The 17,329-nt window shown below is 40.1% G+C and overlaps 2 protein-coding genes across 2 annotated transcripts in view; one reads left to right on the forward strand and one right to left on the reverse strand.

Moving 5' to 3' along the window:
• Positions 1-11,768, reverse strand: part of SPATA17 (spermatogenesis associated 17) — an 89,207-nt gene extending 77,439 nt beyond the window's left edge. Inside the window, exons 1-4 of the mRNA XM_033055023.1 lie at positions 11,488-11,768; positions 7,751-7,840; positions 5,633-5,714; positions 609-659 (exon numbers count right to left, since the gene is read on the reverse strand). Coding sequence (XP_032910914.1) covers positions 609-659; positions 5,633-5,714; positions 7,751-7,840; positions 11,488-11,555 — 291 coding nt within the window. The 5' untranslated portion in view covers positions 11,556-11,768. The remainder of the gene's footprint in view (positions 1-608; positions 660-5,632; positions 5,715-7,750; positions 7,841-11,487) is intronic.
• Positions 11,769-11,816: 48 nt separating this feature from the next.
• Positions 11,817-17,329, forward strand: part of GPATCH2 (G-patch domain containing 2) — a 123,941-nt gene continuing 118,428 nt past the window's right edge. Inside the window, exon 1 of the mRNA XM_033055022.1 lies at positions 11,817-12,040. Within this exon, the coding sequence (XP_032910913.1) occupies positions 11,985-12,040 (56 nt within the window). The 5' untranslated portion in view covers positions 11,817-11,984. The remainder of the gene's footprint in view (positions 12,041-17,329) is intronic.

The raw sequence follows: 17,329 nt of genomic DNA on the forward strand, positions 1-17,329 counted from the left end.
AAACCCACTAGCTATTAGTTAAATATGTTTTGCAATTTCACCCATAACAAACTTCATTTGCTGTAGATTCATTGAAGTTCAAGGTTTTTTTATACCCTTCTCCATCCAGCAAAACTCACTCATAATATCATCAATGAGATCAGTTCAGTTCCACCTCTATGTTTAAGCAATGAAATTGTTCTGTGCTCTCTAATTCTTGAGATCCAATACATCAAATGTCATGTACTAACAAGAGAAAAAGCACAGACACATCAACAAGCTTAAAAGCTCTGTAGCTTGCCAGAACTGTAAATATATGTCTACATTTGTAGAACAAATGTTATTACATTTGTAAGAACATGGGCAGATAGAATGTTTTTATCAGTATCATACATGATAAGGTCCAATAGACATTTAAATGGGGCAAGACACACCACAAACTCAGCTACAGTTTTCAAATAGAACCCTGACTACTCAGTGTAACTTTAATTTTTAACTATGTAGTATTTCCTGCTGGTGCCATCAGCATATCAATTAAGTGTATATTATTCTGCTTTGCTCATTTTATTAAAAGCAAATTCGGAGCACAATTGACTTTTCATTTGTTTAACAAGTGAAGAAATATTTACCCTGACAGCCATTGCATGGTAGAATTCCAGCTTCTTAATAAAATATGCTCTCTGTGAATCAAGGAAAAAAAAAAAGATTGCATATATTTCAGTTACACAAAGACAGTCCTGCTATTTTTACATATAAAAGATAAGAATCTTTATACATAATACATAATAAGAGTTCTAGGCTTAGAGAGAATAAAATCAAACTTTATATTGAAGAGATAGGCTTCCTAATACATAATGCAGGCTTAACCAGAAAAATCTATGGTAGTCAAACTAGGAGCTAATGGAGATATATGATCATAAAATGCTCTCCGCTGAGTTTGATAATCAATGGTGCTCTACTGAGAGTAGAATAACAAAGCAGAAATATTCACAAGTGCTGGTGACATGTAGTATTGTATGATTTATTCACTGGGGTTCTTTTAGCCAAAACTCACAGAAACATAAAAGGAATTCATATTTCAACATGTCTGGTTTAATGAAAAATTCAGAGAAATGCTATCTTCAGTCGAAATCGTTCAAGGATACGGATGCAGTGATGGAGCAAAATTGTGCCTTCCAACCATCTGTACTAAATGTTATGTACTTAGCTGCCTCCCGAGTAATCGTTGGGAATTTTGTTTCATTTAATATTCATTTTAACATCATAAAATCATAAATACAATGATACCATGTTACAGTGAATCCCCTGATATAGAAAACATTTCCTGAAGTCCTGGTTTCCTTCCAATAAAGAAGTATTCCTCTCATAGTGAACGAACCCCCTATTATACTAAGCAATCACTTGGCATCATAGGTTATTTTAATGGATACATCACTTTAAACTAAGCTTTCACATCTGTTCCGCCCTCTAATTACAAATGCAAAATGAACATAATTCACAATTGTATCATAAAAAGTAAAATATAAGTACTTTGAATGCAAGAGTATGTCCTTTATTTAGCACAACATGCAGCTTTTATGTGTTTCTCATGTTTTAGACACAAATCAAAGGCAAAAGTGCTTTCCCCTGATATAGTGATTTTCTCCCCCATGGCAAACAGGAATTCACTATAAAAGGGTTTCACTGTAATTAGTGTTATTTGAATTGCCTAGTCTGATCCAAAGCAAATTGTCTGTGGAGAGCAGCAGGACTGGATTATTTATCAACAGTCTGGGCAATTAAGAAACAGTTGGCTGCAATATGTTATTTACAAATGAACACAATGATGCTACTTCATTTTAAATTCTCTTTCTTCATTACATTAAGCAAGGCATAATTCCTGCAGTTTAATTAAGGTGCATTTTAAATGCTCACTTTAATATCATACCAATCTACTAATAATGGAAACAGTAGAAAATATATTTCTTATGTGAAAGAAAATTGCAGAATTGTTAAAGTTCAAAGAAGTTTCATGCATATGTGTGCATATATACACATAGATATATACATATGTATATTCAAGGGAAAAATCTACCCCAAAAGTACAAATTGGAATAAATAATGGACTGTCTCTTTCCCTTTATACTCCATAAGTATTTACTGATTGATACCAATGGTAGATAGCTAATAATGGATTGAAATAGTGGTTGCCTGACTTAAGCATATCCCTAAACTTCTTGATTATATTGATAAAATTTTGGGTTGCAGTTCATCTTTTCTTTCTTTGGAAGGGAACATAAGAATTACCACACCACCAAATAGATTAAATACTTTTTAATGGAAGCTTAAAATGTTTCTAAGTTTAAAAATATTCATCAGATTTCTGCCCATCAGTGATTAAACTAAACAATTTTACACCGTTTTGATTATTCTTCTCATCTTTGAAGGCTGTGGGCACTTAGGTCTGAATGCATCCCATTACCTTGAAGAACATAAATTGGAGACCTAATATCATTAATGCTCTTTATATCATCCACACTGAGAGACAATGTGGGACCACTTTGACTCTGAACTTGGACAAGTATCAAAGAACTCTGTCTACTATTTAAAGAGACCATCAATGGCAACTAAGGTCTGATCTTGCACACCTCATAAGGTGTGAGGAATCCAGGCCTTACCCTAACACCACTTACGAGGGTCACTCAAAACAAGCAGGAAGTTACACATTCCTGCTTTTACTCAACTCTTGCTCTAAATCACAAATCTCCCAAATGCAGAATTACTCATGCAACTGTGTTACAATGTTATTCTTGCCCCAAAAGCCAAAGGTTGTGTCACCATCTAGGGTCTTTTGCAAATGTATTTGCCCTCTGTTTTCTAGTCCTGATCAGAAATTTCTGCTATTACAAATGATGGAGAAGATGTTCATTGCTATTCACAAAAACAGAGTCAAAACTGAGTGCTTCAACCCAAGTCTACATTTATGTGCTCTCCTAATAAACAAAAGATTCTTCAGGTCTGAACTGGGACTTGCTTGTCCAGAAGACTCTTTTCTTATGCTGAAGTGGAATTCCATGCAGTTCAGCCCACATCCATTGGATTGTTCCCCATTTATTCACTAAGTGCCAATTCAAAGGTGACACTGCCAGGTTGACTCTCTGGAAAGAATTACTTTCCCATTTCATCCATGTTCCAGCTCTACTTCCGAGCCAGAATGTCTTTGTCATGAAGTCTGATGTTAATATACAGGCCTTCCTACCAACTTACCTTAAGTATGGGTTTCCAAAATATACTTGAAGTCTTATATATATAAACTTTTGTATTACTTTCTCCTTTTGTATTTAAAAACATGCTTGGGGATCATCTACAAACGAGGTCTGATTGGTGTCTTCTTTTGCTTTAAAGAGTTAATACAAAATGACAAATTCAAGGAGAACCAGGAATCTGATTGAGTTTGAGAATGAGATTGAGGTTCAGAGAAGGAAGCAACACATATTGTGCAGATTTTTGTAGAGCAAATGAGCATTTGTCTCATTCCTGTTGGACTGGAACGATTTAAAAGTGGTTGTTGACTTGAAGCCAAATCACTTAGGGTGATGTCAAACTATATAACAAAATATTCACTTTTCTAAACTGCATCTCCTTCCAAAGTAAACTGAAAATATGGCCATCATGCATACCAGCTTCATATATTGATGAAATGTTACAATTGTCTTTGCTTTAGCAGATTATTCCTTGGCTTTGAGAAAATAGTAATAAAGAAACAATGATCCACAGTTTGCTTATGTTCTGGTGTTTGCCTGGTTCTAAAATTCATACCTTCCTGCAGGTCATGCAAACTTCCAGAATCCAACACAATCAATGTAACCAAGATATTAAGAAAACTGCAGGAGAGCAGCTCTTATTTTTAGCTTGAGATTAATTAGAAAACAAATCTTTGTATCAAAGCACCAATATTTAGAACAGAAAAGCAGATAACTTTAATCATATAAATATCATCAATAGTTGTTAGGTTTTTTAAGGGTTTTTTTGCCAAATATATATCTTAACAATCAGAGCAAGAGGCACTAGAGGAGAAGCAAATGAAATACTAGTGGCGATGCACATATGGACAGCCAATCTGATGAGCCTCAGCCTTTGTTATTTTCCGCATCAGTACCATTCACATTTCACAATTTTGAATATAATCATTAAAATGATTTATTATCAAGCAATCATGGGTATTTTGTGCATATGCTTTGCCTTGTTTGCTGGCAGCAAATACCAATCCAATCATTATCAGCAGACAAATTTTAAAGTGACCAGTGTATTTAAGGAGCTATCATGCCAAAGGCATCATTGTATTTCATAGCCAGGAGTCATTACAACAGTTACTAGTAAGAGTTCTTTGCAAACACTGTCTGATCCTTTAACTTGAAAGTTATGTTAAACTACTGAGATTTTGCTTTTTACATATTCCAAGTTCAACCATTAATTGAGTAAAGATGTTGGCATCCAATTAAGCTGTTCTCTTTAGTCTTCTCCAATCAGAGATGGCAAGAACAAAACATAGTGTTTGAGGGAAAATGATCATTTCCTGTGCTGATTGCTCTAAAATTTGTAAGCTTTCTAATGAGATTCTCTTCCTCTAGAGCCCTGGCTAGCACTGGATAAGTATTGGAATCCAGAAACTGGATGAATTAATTATGTGATTTAGAATGTGTGCATTAAGTTACAGAAATTTTTGTCCTACATTGTTCCACAGACTTTAGATTTGGCAAGTTTTTCAGTTATGTCTATTTGAAGAACTAAATACACAAAAGGCTTTATTGATTAAAGACTTTTCTTTTAACTTTTCAGAATTATATTCCAGAACAGAAAGCAGAGAGGAGTTCATGATGTTAGCTCTCTTAGGTTTGTGAGTCCTACCACTTGAAAACATAGTTTAGTAGGGAGTATGAACTTTGGTCTGTAATATATGGTTTATTATAGCTTCTTTTTTATTTCTTGAATTGTCTGTTTTGACTTAAAATCAGAAATTTACAAAATCAATCAAGAATAAATTATTAACAAATTTAACACTGCTGTAAAGCATTAACGTAAATTGGTAAATTAGTGAAGTAAACAACATATTTTATGTTAAATTATATTCTTCTTAGTCCCCTAAACCTGTTAACAGGGTTTTAGCTTGTGTGCTATCACATACTTTCACTCTCTTCAGGTCCATCACGGGAATTAGATTGACTGTGATCTGCTGTGTGCCTTAAGGCAAAACCTCAAATACTTCAAGGTTCATTAAGAAAGAAATTTAAACCACTAAAATACAAAATAGCAATGTGTAGACACATAAGCTTATTTTATTTTCAAAACTGAAAGTTATGTCAGAAAAAAAAAAAAAGCATCTTGTAAAGCTCCAATCCTGCAAATTAGCATCGTGTGGGCAGACTTCAGCATGAGTAGATCTCATTGCTGGTTTGGGGACCAATACTCAAGAGCTGCAAACACTTAAACACTGACTTAACTTGATTGTTATGAGTAGACTAGCTGAAATTAATGGTGCTTTTCATTACAGTAAAGTGTGTGTCTGTGTATATACAGGATCGAGTTTCAGCTTTTTAATTTCATGATGAGTGAATGAATTATTTACACGTATTCTACAAATAACCAAACAAAATTTTAAAAAGTACTTTTCTACCTCCACTATTTCTCTGAAGTTTTTTCTTCTTAGATAACCTCTCCACCACTTCTGTATCAAAGTTGCCATTCTGCTCAGATGTCTAAAATGAAACATATTAACAAAACAATTTGTTTTTCAGACTTCAGACCTATTAACTTTTCATAATAATAAAAATAACATATAGTGTATTATGCATCATACAAATGACCACTACAAGCATATTTTATACATATACATATATACATATGCACACTCACACATAAATCGTTATATACAATATATTTATTCATAAACACCTACTTTTGGAAAACATGGGTTACTGCAAACTTACTTGTATACTATTAGAAAAGTTTAATGAAAGTGCCTTATAAATTTAATTTTCATGGTTTTAACCAACTAATCTGACCAGTTAAGGATTTTTTTCTGTCACATGCAACATTTTCACAGCTGTACCATTTTTAACTATTTGACAAAACCTACTAATACTTGAATTTTTAGATGCTTTATTCACTTTTAGACACTTTTTTGCATTTATAAAATTACACCTAGATAAATCGTGAATATTTACTTTGTCCTTAATTTATTAATTTATTAATTTATTTATATATAGGTTTATATGCTGCTTCTAAAAGTTTCGTAATTGATGGCACATAAATTTTTGCATAAAATGATAGAATCATTACTTTGGGACTGCCTAGAAAAAGCTATACTGAGGATCATTCATACCATCAAACCATGGACATCAAACTTATAAAGCTGGCACTCCACTCACTGAAGGCAGTCTTTGGGTAATTCATAACATTGAGAATTGGCTACACTGAGCCTCTGCTCCTAAGTAAGCCAGAGACAATCACAGAATTATAGAATCAATCAAGGTTGGAAGCAACCTTCAAGAAGATCCAGTCCAACTGTCTACCCAGCAGCACCATAATCACCTCTAAATCATATTCCCAAGTGCCATAGCCAGACACATCTTGAACTTCAGGAGATGGTGACTGCCATCTTCCCAGGCAACTCATTCCAATGCCTAATCACTCTTCTATTGAAATTTTTTTCCTAACCTCCTCTGGTGCAGCTTAAGTACATTTCTTCTAAGTGCACATAATGACTGCAGCCTATCTTCCTCCGAGGGCAATATTGACCATTAAGTAGCAAATGTTATTTAAGCTAATAATTCCTTAGGTTTCATACAGTAGGTCTGGACAATGTACAATAACTTGCAAGAGGTCAGACTTAAAGATTTAACAATCCCTCTCCTTCAACTGCCCTGATTTATGAAGATAGGGAAGTTTGAGTAGATGAGCTTGGCCAGTTGGGTTTATGACATAAGAAATGGAAGAGGGCTTTCTGGGAGAATGAACCAAACACAGTTTCCAGGAAATTTGCAGCAACGTTATAAAATCATAGAATCACTAAGGTTAGAAACTACCTCGAAGATCAAGCCTCAAGACTTCAGTGCAGTCTACACCTTCCTCACAAGGGGAAGCAGAGAGGCAGGCACTGATCTCTTCTCTCTGGTGATCAGTGACAAACCTAAGGGAGTAGCCTGAAGCTGGGTTGGGAAGACTTATGCTGGATATTAGAAAAAGTTTTTCATTCAGAGGGTGGTTGAGCACTGGAATAGGCTTCCCAGGGCAGTGGTCACAGCCCAAGCCTGCCAGAGTTCAAGAAGCATTTGGACATTGCTCTCATGTACATCATGTGACTCTTGGGATTGTCCCGTGCAGGATCAGGAGCTGGACTTTGAAGATACTTGTGGGCCTTTCCAAGTCAGGATATTCTATGATTCTATATGAAAAGTCTCTCAAACAGCATATCCAAGGGACATCTGTTTGTTTCTTTTTCTTCCAGACATAACAAGATTTTTTAAACAATACTCTGTATCTATTCTGAAGATAATTTTCATGCTTTCTAGCACCATGCCTTTTTACTACTATACAGCTCTGAAAGTAAAAATTATATCTTACAATACCACAGAGTATATTTAGTTCTGCTGCAGAACTGGATAACAGTTACTGCCTTGTTTGTTTTTTTTCCCAAAATGCTCCAATTTTATTAAAATCTAGTAATATCATGAGAAATTTTGAGGAAAAATCCAACACTGAAATATGGATTGAGATAAGCCTAATACACTACCTCAGATAGGCTCGGACTCTGCATGCTCGAAACCAGCGCTGGATCTTGAGAGCAGCGTGGAACTCGGTTTTTCTGTTTTCATCTATAGCTCTGAAAATATAAAAGTAGTAATACTTCTCAGCGTGGTAAAGTAGAACCAAAGCAAAAAAAATCTAAATATATTTTATTGTTGAAGTTGGGATCCTTTTCACCAGGTTTTTCACTTTTAATTCCACATAATTCAGTGGGTAGTGCAGAAAAATATAATTTACATTAGCTTCATAGTATGAAGGTAACAAAGAATATTGCAGCTTGTAGAGGATGCAAATTTTGGAAGTGGGTATTTCTTACTCCCATACAATACTTAGATACATGTCACCATGTCACATGGACTTCTTCCATTGTAGTTGAATAATACTTTAATGATAATTAGGCCTGAGTTACAACAAATATCATATAACTGCATAAAATTGTGAACCTGCAGTTTTTGTGACAAAGCTAAAAGTAATGTAAGGAAAACCATTAATCTAAAAGAGATTACAGAAATACATTGTTAGTCTGGAGGAGACTTCAGAGAGTTCAGGAAGAAATCATTACCACTATGAATTTCAATGCTGAGGGGTAGAACTCAGCTATGAGATCAACTCTAGCTTTTATTCTTCTTTTGTTTGTTTCAAAATGTCAGTAACTGTCAAGTCTTTGAATTAAAATTAAATTTTAATTTTCATGGATTTTTATTATTTTTATTTTTATTAGGAACATACTCACCAAATTCTTTGTTACACCTGGCAAAAAATAACGATTAGGTTTACTATTAGTTTTCTTAATTAGCTCTCCTAACATAGTTTCATGTCAACATTAATTGCCTTGGTAAATACCAACAAGATTATTGTTTATCTGATAAATTAGGATTATCCTCATTAGATTTCTCAAAATTAAATGAATTGCAGATTTACTACCAGAGATCAAGAAACATTAGCTCCAGTTATTTTATATCATCTGGTGCAGCATGTGCTCTCAAATCACATTAAATGGGCACAAATTTTCTCTGTCTGAAGTGTATCAGACAGGCTCAGTGCCTGAAAACTCTGGGAAACAGGTTTTTTAACCTAAAACCACAAAATGAATAGTTTTCAAAACTGGCTAGAGAGTTTTCCTGTTCCTTTCCTGTGCAGCTTCCTAGTCTTCACAGGAAGAAGACACTTCCAGAATACTTTTACTTAGAGGAAAATGATTTTGATCAAAAGGGTATGATTGATTTTGGACAGGCAGCCACAATCACAGCCTGGAAATGAAGGGGCTGTGGGACTGGCTGTGTCAGAGGTGCCAGCTACAGTGCTACCCATTTGGCAATGACAAGAGTCTTCTGGAAGAGCAGAAGCCCTCTCCTCTCTTACACTGTGATAGTTTTTTTCTAACTGGCATTCAGTCTTGCCTGGCCAGGATGGGATAGAAGTCCCTGTAAAGTTTAATGAAGTAAACCAACAAGAGGCTTGTTTGTCTCACAGGATAGTTCCACAAACACGTCCAGCTGCCCCTGCCAGAAGAAGTGTTTTGAGGTGTTTTTCAAGCAGGTATCTGCCCTTTTGATCAGATTGCACAGTTGTCATACTGCTTGAATTAAGCTCTGGAGAGTCACAGATACTCCTCAAAGGTTGTACTGAATGTTAAAAAGGCCTACTCAAGCACCTGACATACAGATACTACAGGAAATTAAAGTAGGTTCTTGAACAAGTGATAAAATTGTGATAACACTTAAGAGAATGAATTAATGGATCTTGTCTATTCCAATCCTCATGCTGAAGGTATTTCTCAAAATGCAAGCTTATGGTATTCTTGTGTAGTGGCATCATTGGGAAAGTTCTTCTCTAAAAAGGTGCTTTCCCTAAAAAGACAGTTTACTTCACTTAAACAGAGTTCTGCATAAAGCACAACAGGAATGTTATTAAGATCAGAAAAACATTATTAAGACTTGCTGCACTGGACTCTTTGAGTCCTCTCATTTGCATTCTCAGCTGCAAATCTGAATTTTCTGAAACCAACAGGTCATAGCCCATTCTTAAAAGGGAAACAATTCATTTATGGAGAGCTCTGCCAAAAAAAAAAATATCCCCAAACATCAAGCATGCTGCCCTTCAATGGATTTCCAAGTCTGGCTCAGACTGCTCTTTCTAACCTGAAAGATGTGAAATACAAGCATAGCCTCCTGTAAGTGATGTTTATTTAGTGAACTGCTGTGTGTACAGCCACAAGAGTATGAGCGAAAGTTCAGGCAAAGAACAGAAAAAACACACTTTGCATGCAGGTAGGACTTGATCTCTGTAACTTTTAGCAATGTTCAGGAGTTTTGTTTTTCATGCTAATGATGTTGTAATTAGATTCAAAAATAAATGATTCATTAATTAGTGAAGAAAAAAATCACAACAATGCCAAACAAGTTTGATGGTTTTTTATGCTAGAGCTTTTGCATTAGACATACAACAACAGTGCAGCTGAATAAAAGGATTTATAGGACAAATCTCTTCAATATCTAAGTAAGTCTTACAACTTTTAATTTCCTAAAATCTGGTCTGGGAAAAGTTGGTCACCACTATTCTCAGAGTCAGAAAACTCAGCACAAACCATCCCAATTGGCAGGGACATGGGTAACAGATCTGATCTGTTCTCCTCCAATTTTTCAACCTTTTCAATAGATCTGATTTCTTTCAATTAACTTTTAAAAGAATGAGAAAAAAAAAACAAACACAAAACCAGAAGTAGTTCCTCGGGACAAACATCCAGCCACAGTCTCAGATGTGAGCCACGAGAGCAGGGCTGGCGTGTCGCATCTTTAGGGATGCTCTGGGAATAACAGCGCCTCTAGGGTGGGACAGAGGAGGCTCCAGAGGCGGTACCAAGCAAAGGAGGTCGGCTCCCGAGGAAGGAGAGGGTGGAACTTGCGAGGCTCAGCGTGTTTCAGGAGTTTCCAGAGGCTCCTTTCCCCCAAAAATCAGCAGGGGGACGGGAGAAGAGCGGGACATTCAGTATTTTCAGTGTGTAAACGGGCCCCTTAAAGACGCTGCGCTGGGGCCAGCAGGTCTCCTCAGATCGCTGTGGAAATATTTGGGAACAAAGCGGTGGGTTGGTGTTCTCGGGAGGGATTTTTGAAGTTAAACCATTTCACAGAAATGGTTGGAAGGAACCACACTGGGTGATTTGGTCCAAGCTCCTGCTCAAGCGGGGTCATCCCAGAGCACACACGGCAATGAACTGTGTCCAGCTGGTTCTTGAATATTTCCAGTAAGATTCCATACTCTCTCCGGATAATCTGTCCCAGTGTTCAGTCACTGCACAGTAAGGTTCTTACTCATATTTAGATTGAATAAGCAGTGCATCCAATTTCTACCCATTGCCATTTGTCTATTGCTTGGCACCACCGAGAAGAGCCTGGTCCCTTCTGGTCGCACCCTCCCTTCATACACTTGGAGACAGGAATGAGGTGCCCTTTCACTCGTCTCTTTTCGAGGCTGAACAGGCCCAGCTCCCTCAACCTTTCTTCGTGAGAGGGATGCTGCAGCTCCTAAATCATGTTAACAGGTTTTCATTGGGCCTTCTGCGGAGCTCCGCGTCTCCCTTGCACTGAGGAGCCCAGACCCGGACAGTTTCCAGCGGGGCCGCCTCCATCTCGCTGCCGGCGGAGAGCGGGGCCCGCCCGCCCGTCCGCCCCAGCCCAGCATGAGGCGGTGTATCCCGCCCCACCACCGGCACGGCCCAAGTACCTGTACGTAAGGAAATACTCCTCCTGGAGTGACTGCAGCCTCTCCTGAAGCCGGGCCAGGACGGCCATGCTCCCTTCCTCCTCCCGCCCTCAAGACGCTGCCGCCATGGCAACGGGACCGTCCCAGTGCGCGCGGGCGCGGGGGTGTCGCTGCTGCCGGTGGCCCCGCAGCCTGGAACGGGCAGAGCTCCGGGGGCAGCGGGAGCTCCGCGGAGCTGCACCGAACCCCAGGCGGGGCTGCCGGAGGGGACGCGGCGTCTCTGGGCAGCGGCCGGGCGAGCGAAGGGAAGAGGCGAGGTGGTGGCGTCCGGCTTCCTCCGGTGTCGCGGCTGCTTCCGGGCTGTCATCATGGGGGACTGAGGAGCAGCGCCGGCCGCCCGCGCCCTCCCCGCCCGGCCCAAGCCCTCCCGCCCTCGGCCCCCGCCCGCCTCCCCTCGCCCAGTCTCTGCGAAGCGGCGCCAGCCTCCTCGGGGAGCGGCCGGGGGAGGCGCCGGGTTCATGTTCCGGGTCGCTGAAGCTACCCCGACCCGAGCTCAGGCGGCGAGGAAGAGCTGGTAAGCCCGGGGAGGACACACGTGCCCGCCGCCCCTGCCCGGCCGCGGCGCCGCTGGGTGCGGGAGGGGTCCGGACACCATCGGCCGCGGGCGGGCCTGGGGCGTGCGGGCGAGCCCTGGCCCCGCTCCGGCCGGGCGTGCCCCCGTGCCCCTTCGCTGGGGGAAGGTGATGGAGCCCGCCCAGACCCCCGGGGGACGAGGGGCTGGAGGTGGGAGAGGTGTCACTGCCGTGTCCCGGCGGCTGGACGCGTTTGCGAGCGAGCAGCGGGCTGCAGGAAGAAACTTCCACGCTTTGATGAAAAAAGGACCGCGGGGCGAAAGATATATCAAAACTTTTGTCCCACGCTTAGTTAGGTTTCCTGTCTGTGTTTCTCCAGTGGTGTACACTCTCTAAGGCCCAAAGCCTTGCAGCTGAGCATCCCGTCGGTGTGTGCTTCCTGCTGTAAAGCTTTGCTGCTGCAAACCAGGAATCAACAAGTGCTGCTGTAGCCATCGAGCAGGGAAAGTGTGGGTAGTTCTGCAAAAAAAAAGTTCATAAATTTACTGTTTTATGTAATGCCTTATGCTAGCATACTGACCTCAAAGGCCGTATTATTTTTATTATTTTTATTGTAGCACTCTAAAGAAGGGAGGGTGAGTAACAGAATAGAAAAGGTCAGTTCTGTTAGTAGGAGGCCGTGGAGATAAAACGACTGGTAGTGGAGGGACCTGATGGAAGCAAGATGTTCCAAGTAACCAGCTGGGAAGCCTTTCGTTTTCTTTCTGAAATGTTGGGTATCTTGTGATATGTTTGGTATCAACCAGTGTGTGTAGCTTCTCACTCATTTCAATTATTAATGGAAGCAAGGAGGATGGGGTTTTGTTTGTGGGTTTCTTTCAAAGCCTCTTTTAGGGGCTATGTTACACATACAGATACCTGCTGGTAGATTTCCCAGCTGAAATAGATCTGAAATAGATCTGAAATAGATCTGAAATAGATTTCCTTTCATCTCTTTGTTTGTTTCTTTTCTGGGGATGGGGAGGAAGAGGAACAGGAACAGAAAAGTTTAGTGCTTCGTTTCTCCTCCACTTTTGCTGGTGCCACAAGTTTTTTTCCCTGTGGGTATTTTTTTCTCTGCTTTTCTACATGAGAAAACTTTGAAGGAGGGATTTTATTTACCCAGCAGATAATTATTTTCTGGAACAAGTTTTCTGGTGTTACTAGGCATCCAAATTTGCCTTGTGTAAATATAACAACTTCTGTTGGTGTAATTCAGAATGTTTCAGAGAATGAGCTGTACTCCAGTGGCACAAGTATTTTTATTTCAGTCTTAATGCTGCATACAGTAGAAACATTGCCCAAGACATTCCAGACGTGTATCTGCGTTCTGTCAAAGTCTTCACTATTTATTTGACCTGTCATTTGTCTTTGCATTTTACTACTTTGTGTCTACATAAAGTAATTTAGTTGCAGAGGCTTCTAAAGTAGCCCTCAGCAATATGAGGTGTAGGGCTATTTTTTTCTGCAATTGTCATCAGACAGTAATGATTTTGCTTATGCTAGTATGCTGCTCAGAGGAATTCAATACAGAGGAAAGTATTGGAATGTTGTCCATTAAAAATCTGAGCACTCCTCAGAGCTGCTATCTTTTTCTTTTACACAAGTTGTTTCAGAAACTGTCTGTTAAAGGAGGCCTGTTTTGATGGGATGCAGGAAAATACTTTTTACAGTGTCTAATACTTGATGTAGAAAATTAAGAACATGTGCTTTCTAAAAACACTAAGAACCTGAAGAATTGGGTAGGTTCAGAACAGCCACAGAGTAAAATTTTTCACTTTGGGTGGTAAAGTTCTTCAGAGCATAATGTTTTTAATTTAAATTATGAATTAACGTGGCGATTTAAGAATAGTTTGCAGTTTGGACACTTGCTGGGCACTCTGATTCTTTTGATAATGGCTGTGGTGCTTTAGCATATTACCATGGTTTGACAGATCATGTGATTCTGCACCTTGGCAATTAATTAATGAAGTCATACTTCTGAAAAGGGCAAGCATATCAGTAAATGGCAGCAATGGGATTGCAAGAATTGCTCCTTCTCATGATAAATTGCTCCAAATCTCATTTCTGGCTGACCAATTCATTTCTGTTAGAGCCTTGTTAAATGTAGTTCATGTCAGCATCTTTCTGACTGTATGCCATTGCTCTGTATTGAACACTTTTTCACTGTTAAATATGAGTAGACTGATAGTATTTATTGTTGTGCCTTCTTAGATAAGCAGCAGTTTTAGAAAAGTCAGATGTACTTACTGCAAGTTAGCCTGGTCCTAATTTTTAGGGGGATCAGCAGTATAATAGGTGATAAAATTACATCATTGCTGAAATACTTTTAATGTATAGAACAGAATTACAGAAATGGTCAGGCTGGAAGGAACCACACTGGGTCATCTGGTCCAGCCTCCCTGCTCAAGCAGGGTCATCCCAGAACACATGGCACAGGATTACATCCATGTGGTTCTTTGATAACCCTGGTGAGGGAGACTCCACACTTTCCCCTGTCAACTTGTTCCAGTGCTTGGTTACTGCACACTAAGGAGGTTCTTCCTCCTGTCAGGAAAATCCACAAATGCCAGAGGCTTATGTCCGAAAACAGAGGAGTCCTGCAACTTTATTCGAATAAAGGGAGAGAGTCCACCAGAGCACACCCCTGGTGTTTTCTCTCGGGTTTCAGAGGGCACAGCCTCCTTTTATCCCAAACTCCCAGCTGCACCCTGCCCTCTTCCTTTCCCCATGGGCTGAGGTACTTGGAAGGTGCAGCCTTCCCAAACTGCCTGCCACATATTTCCCCCTTGAACTTACTGTTCTACCCCAAAGTTCAGAAACTCAAGCTTGTGCAGATCCCCACATGTTTATTTCAGGAGCTGAGCTGTCTGGGCTCTGCAGCAAACCTGCTGCCCAGAGTTAGTAGAGGCATAAAGACCCATTTCAAAGATGTTAACACCCACACCTTCACCTGTCAAATTGTTTGTAAACACATTAGCTTTCCTCTCAATCCCTCCTCTTCTTATTTCTCAATTGCTCTTTACAAACCCTAGTTATTATTAATTTGACCCTTTCTAACGACCAGGAACATTTGAAACACGCCCTCCCAACTTTCCTTGTCTGGTCCCTGCTCCAGTAAATGCAGAGAATAAAGTAGACAATGACAGTTCATATCAGTCCATTAATCACTAGAGGTCCTTGTCTGTGGCTGCTGATAGCCAAGGTCTCCCATCCTTTTCCTCCAGTTGAGAAGTCCAAATCTCTGGGGCATTAAGAGACCTTGGCCTGAGTGTGATGGGTCCACGTCTGTTCAGCTGTCCTGGCTGCTGTCTCTGCAGGTCTGGTGGGGTGTTTTGACCAACAAAGTCCAAAGGCACCATCTGTGCTAGCTGGTTTACCTGTTCAAGGAACCCCAAATGACGTCAGATAAGCCCTCCCAGGGACTCCAGTGACCTCAAGTAATCTCAAGTTACAAGTTCATCAGTTTCTACTGTTGCCTCTTGTCCTATTCCTTGGAACCATCGACCAGAACCTGGCTCTGTCCTCTTGTCACCCTCGCAGATACTGACAGACATTGATGAGGTCCCCTCTCAAGCATCTCTTCCTAAGGCTGAACTGTCCCAGCTCCCTCAGCCTTTCCCAGAAGGGAGAAGCTCCAGTTCATTAATCATCTTCATAGCCCTCCAGTGGACCCTCTCCATGTCTTATGGAGAGGAGCCCAGAACTGGACACAGCATTCCAGGCCACATCAGGACTGAGCAGAGGGGCAGGATCACCTCCTTCCACCTACTGGCATTGCTCTTCTTGATGCACCCCAGGATACCTTTGGACTTCTTGGTCACTAGGCCACTGTTGGCTGAAGGACAGCTTGTTGTCCACCCAGGTCCCTCTCTGCAGAACCGCTTTGGAGCGTGTCACACCTGAGCCCGTGCTGGTGCACAAGTGTAAGGAAGCTCCAGAAGCTTCTAAAGAAGTTTCTCAAATACAGAGTTGGTGCCAAGAATTAATGTCTGATATGTGATTGGAGGAATAAAATCTTGATAGTGAATGTATGTATTGCAATATATAGGAGCTGCATATTTGATATAGAAGAAGTTTGTAGATATTTTGAGCAGGCATAGTAACTGTCTTTAATTGAGGAACAGTCGCTTCCATAAGTCTTCTTTTTAATTTTTTTTATTTTTTTTTTAATTTTCCTATACCTTTATTGTTTTGTGAAAATTGTTTACATACATAACAGATTACAAAAGAATGGGAGTTGGCATACCTTGAGGATGAAAAATAGCCTGGGATCTGGGGATTGGTTTTCTCTTTTCATACATAGATGTGCTCCAGCACAGTATCCTGGTTTGTCTCAAGAGTCTTCATCTTATATAAGTATGCATCCTATCTCGTGTAAAGTCAAAGCCATTTAATTTCTGTGTCTGTTCTGATACTGTCTTATGAAAATCATATTTTTATTAGGTTTCTTTGGTCTACAGGTCAGATTTACTTTGAATGTGTTGCCAGTGTGTTAGCTCTTAGTCTTTACAGGAATGAGGATACTCAGAAGTTGGAAAGTAGGGAGCTTTTTTGGTAGGTAGCTCTTATGCTGTACAGTGATGGTTGATAGGGGATGGAAGGGATGGCTTGTGGTGTAGCTTTGCAAACCTGGTGGTCCAGCAGATAGTACCAAAGGACAAAACTAGGTGTGTATGTGGAACTGGAGGCTTTGTCCACCTCCTAGAGATGGCTTTTTAATGCCAGGGAGTTTAAATAGTCTAGGCACAACTTCAGTTTGAAAGACCTCCGAGGCAGAGTCTGACTGCTACCCCAGCACTGCCACATTCACCACTAAACCATGTCCCCAGGTGCCACATCCACATGTTTTTTGAACACTTTCACCAGTGCTTCCACCACTTCTCTGGGCAGTTTGGTTCAATATCTGACCATTCTTTCCTAATTTTTTTCTTCCTAATGAAGAAATTTTTCCTAATATAAAATTTTTCTAAACCTCCCCTGGTGCAGCTGGAGGCTGTTTCCTCATCTTATTACCTGGGAAGAAGGGAAACATGCTTCTATGTAACAGAAGTTTATCACTGGTTTCCTAATCTACCATAGTTTCTTGCCGGCTTTTTAAACAATTTTTATCTAATTGTGTTGCTTTATTTTGCTTCCCCCTTTGTGTTCCCCAAGAACCATGATAGTTCTCTTCTTTTGAATGTGTAAATTTTTCAAGTAAGGCAGTGAGATTTATCACGTGCTGCTCTCTCCCAAATACTTGCACCTCT

The sequence above is a fragment of the Catharus ustulatus genome, chromosome 3 (assembly GCF_009819885.2).
Source record: "Catharus ustulatus isolate bCatUst1 chromosome 3, bCatUst1.pri.v2, whole genome shotgun sequence".
Lineage (NCBI taxonomy): Eukaryota > Metazoa > Chordata > Aves > Passeriformes > Turdidae > Catharus > Catharus ustulatus.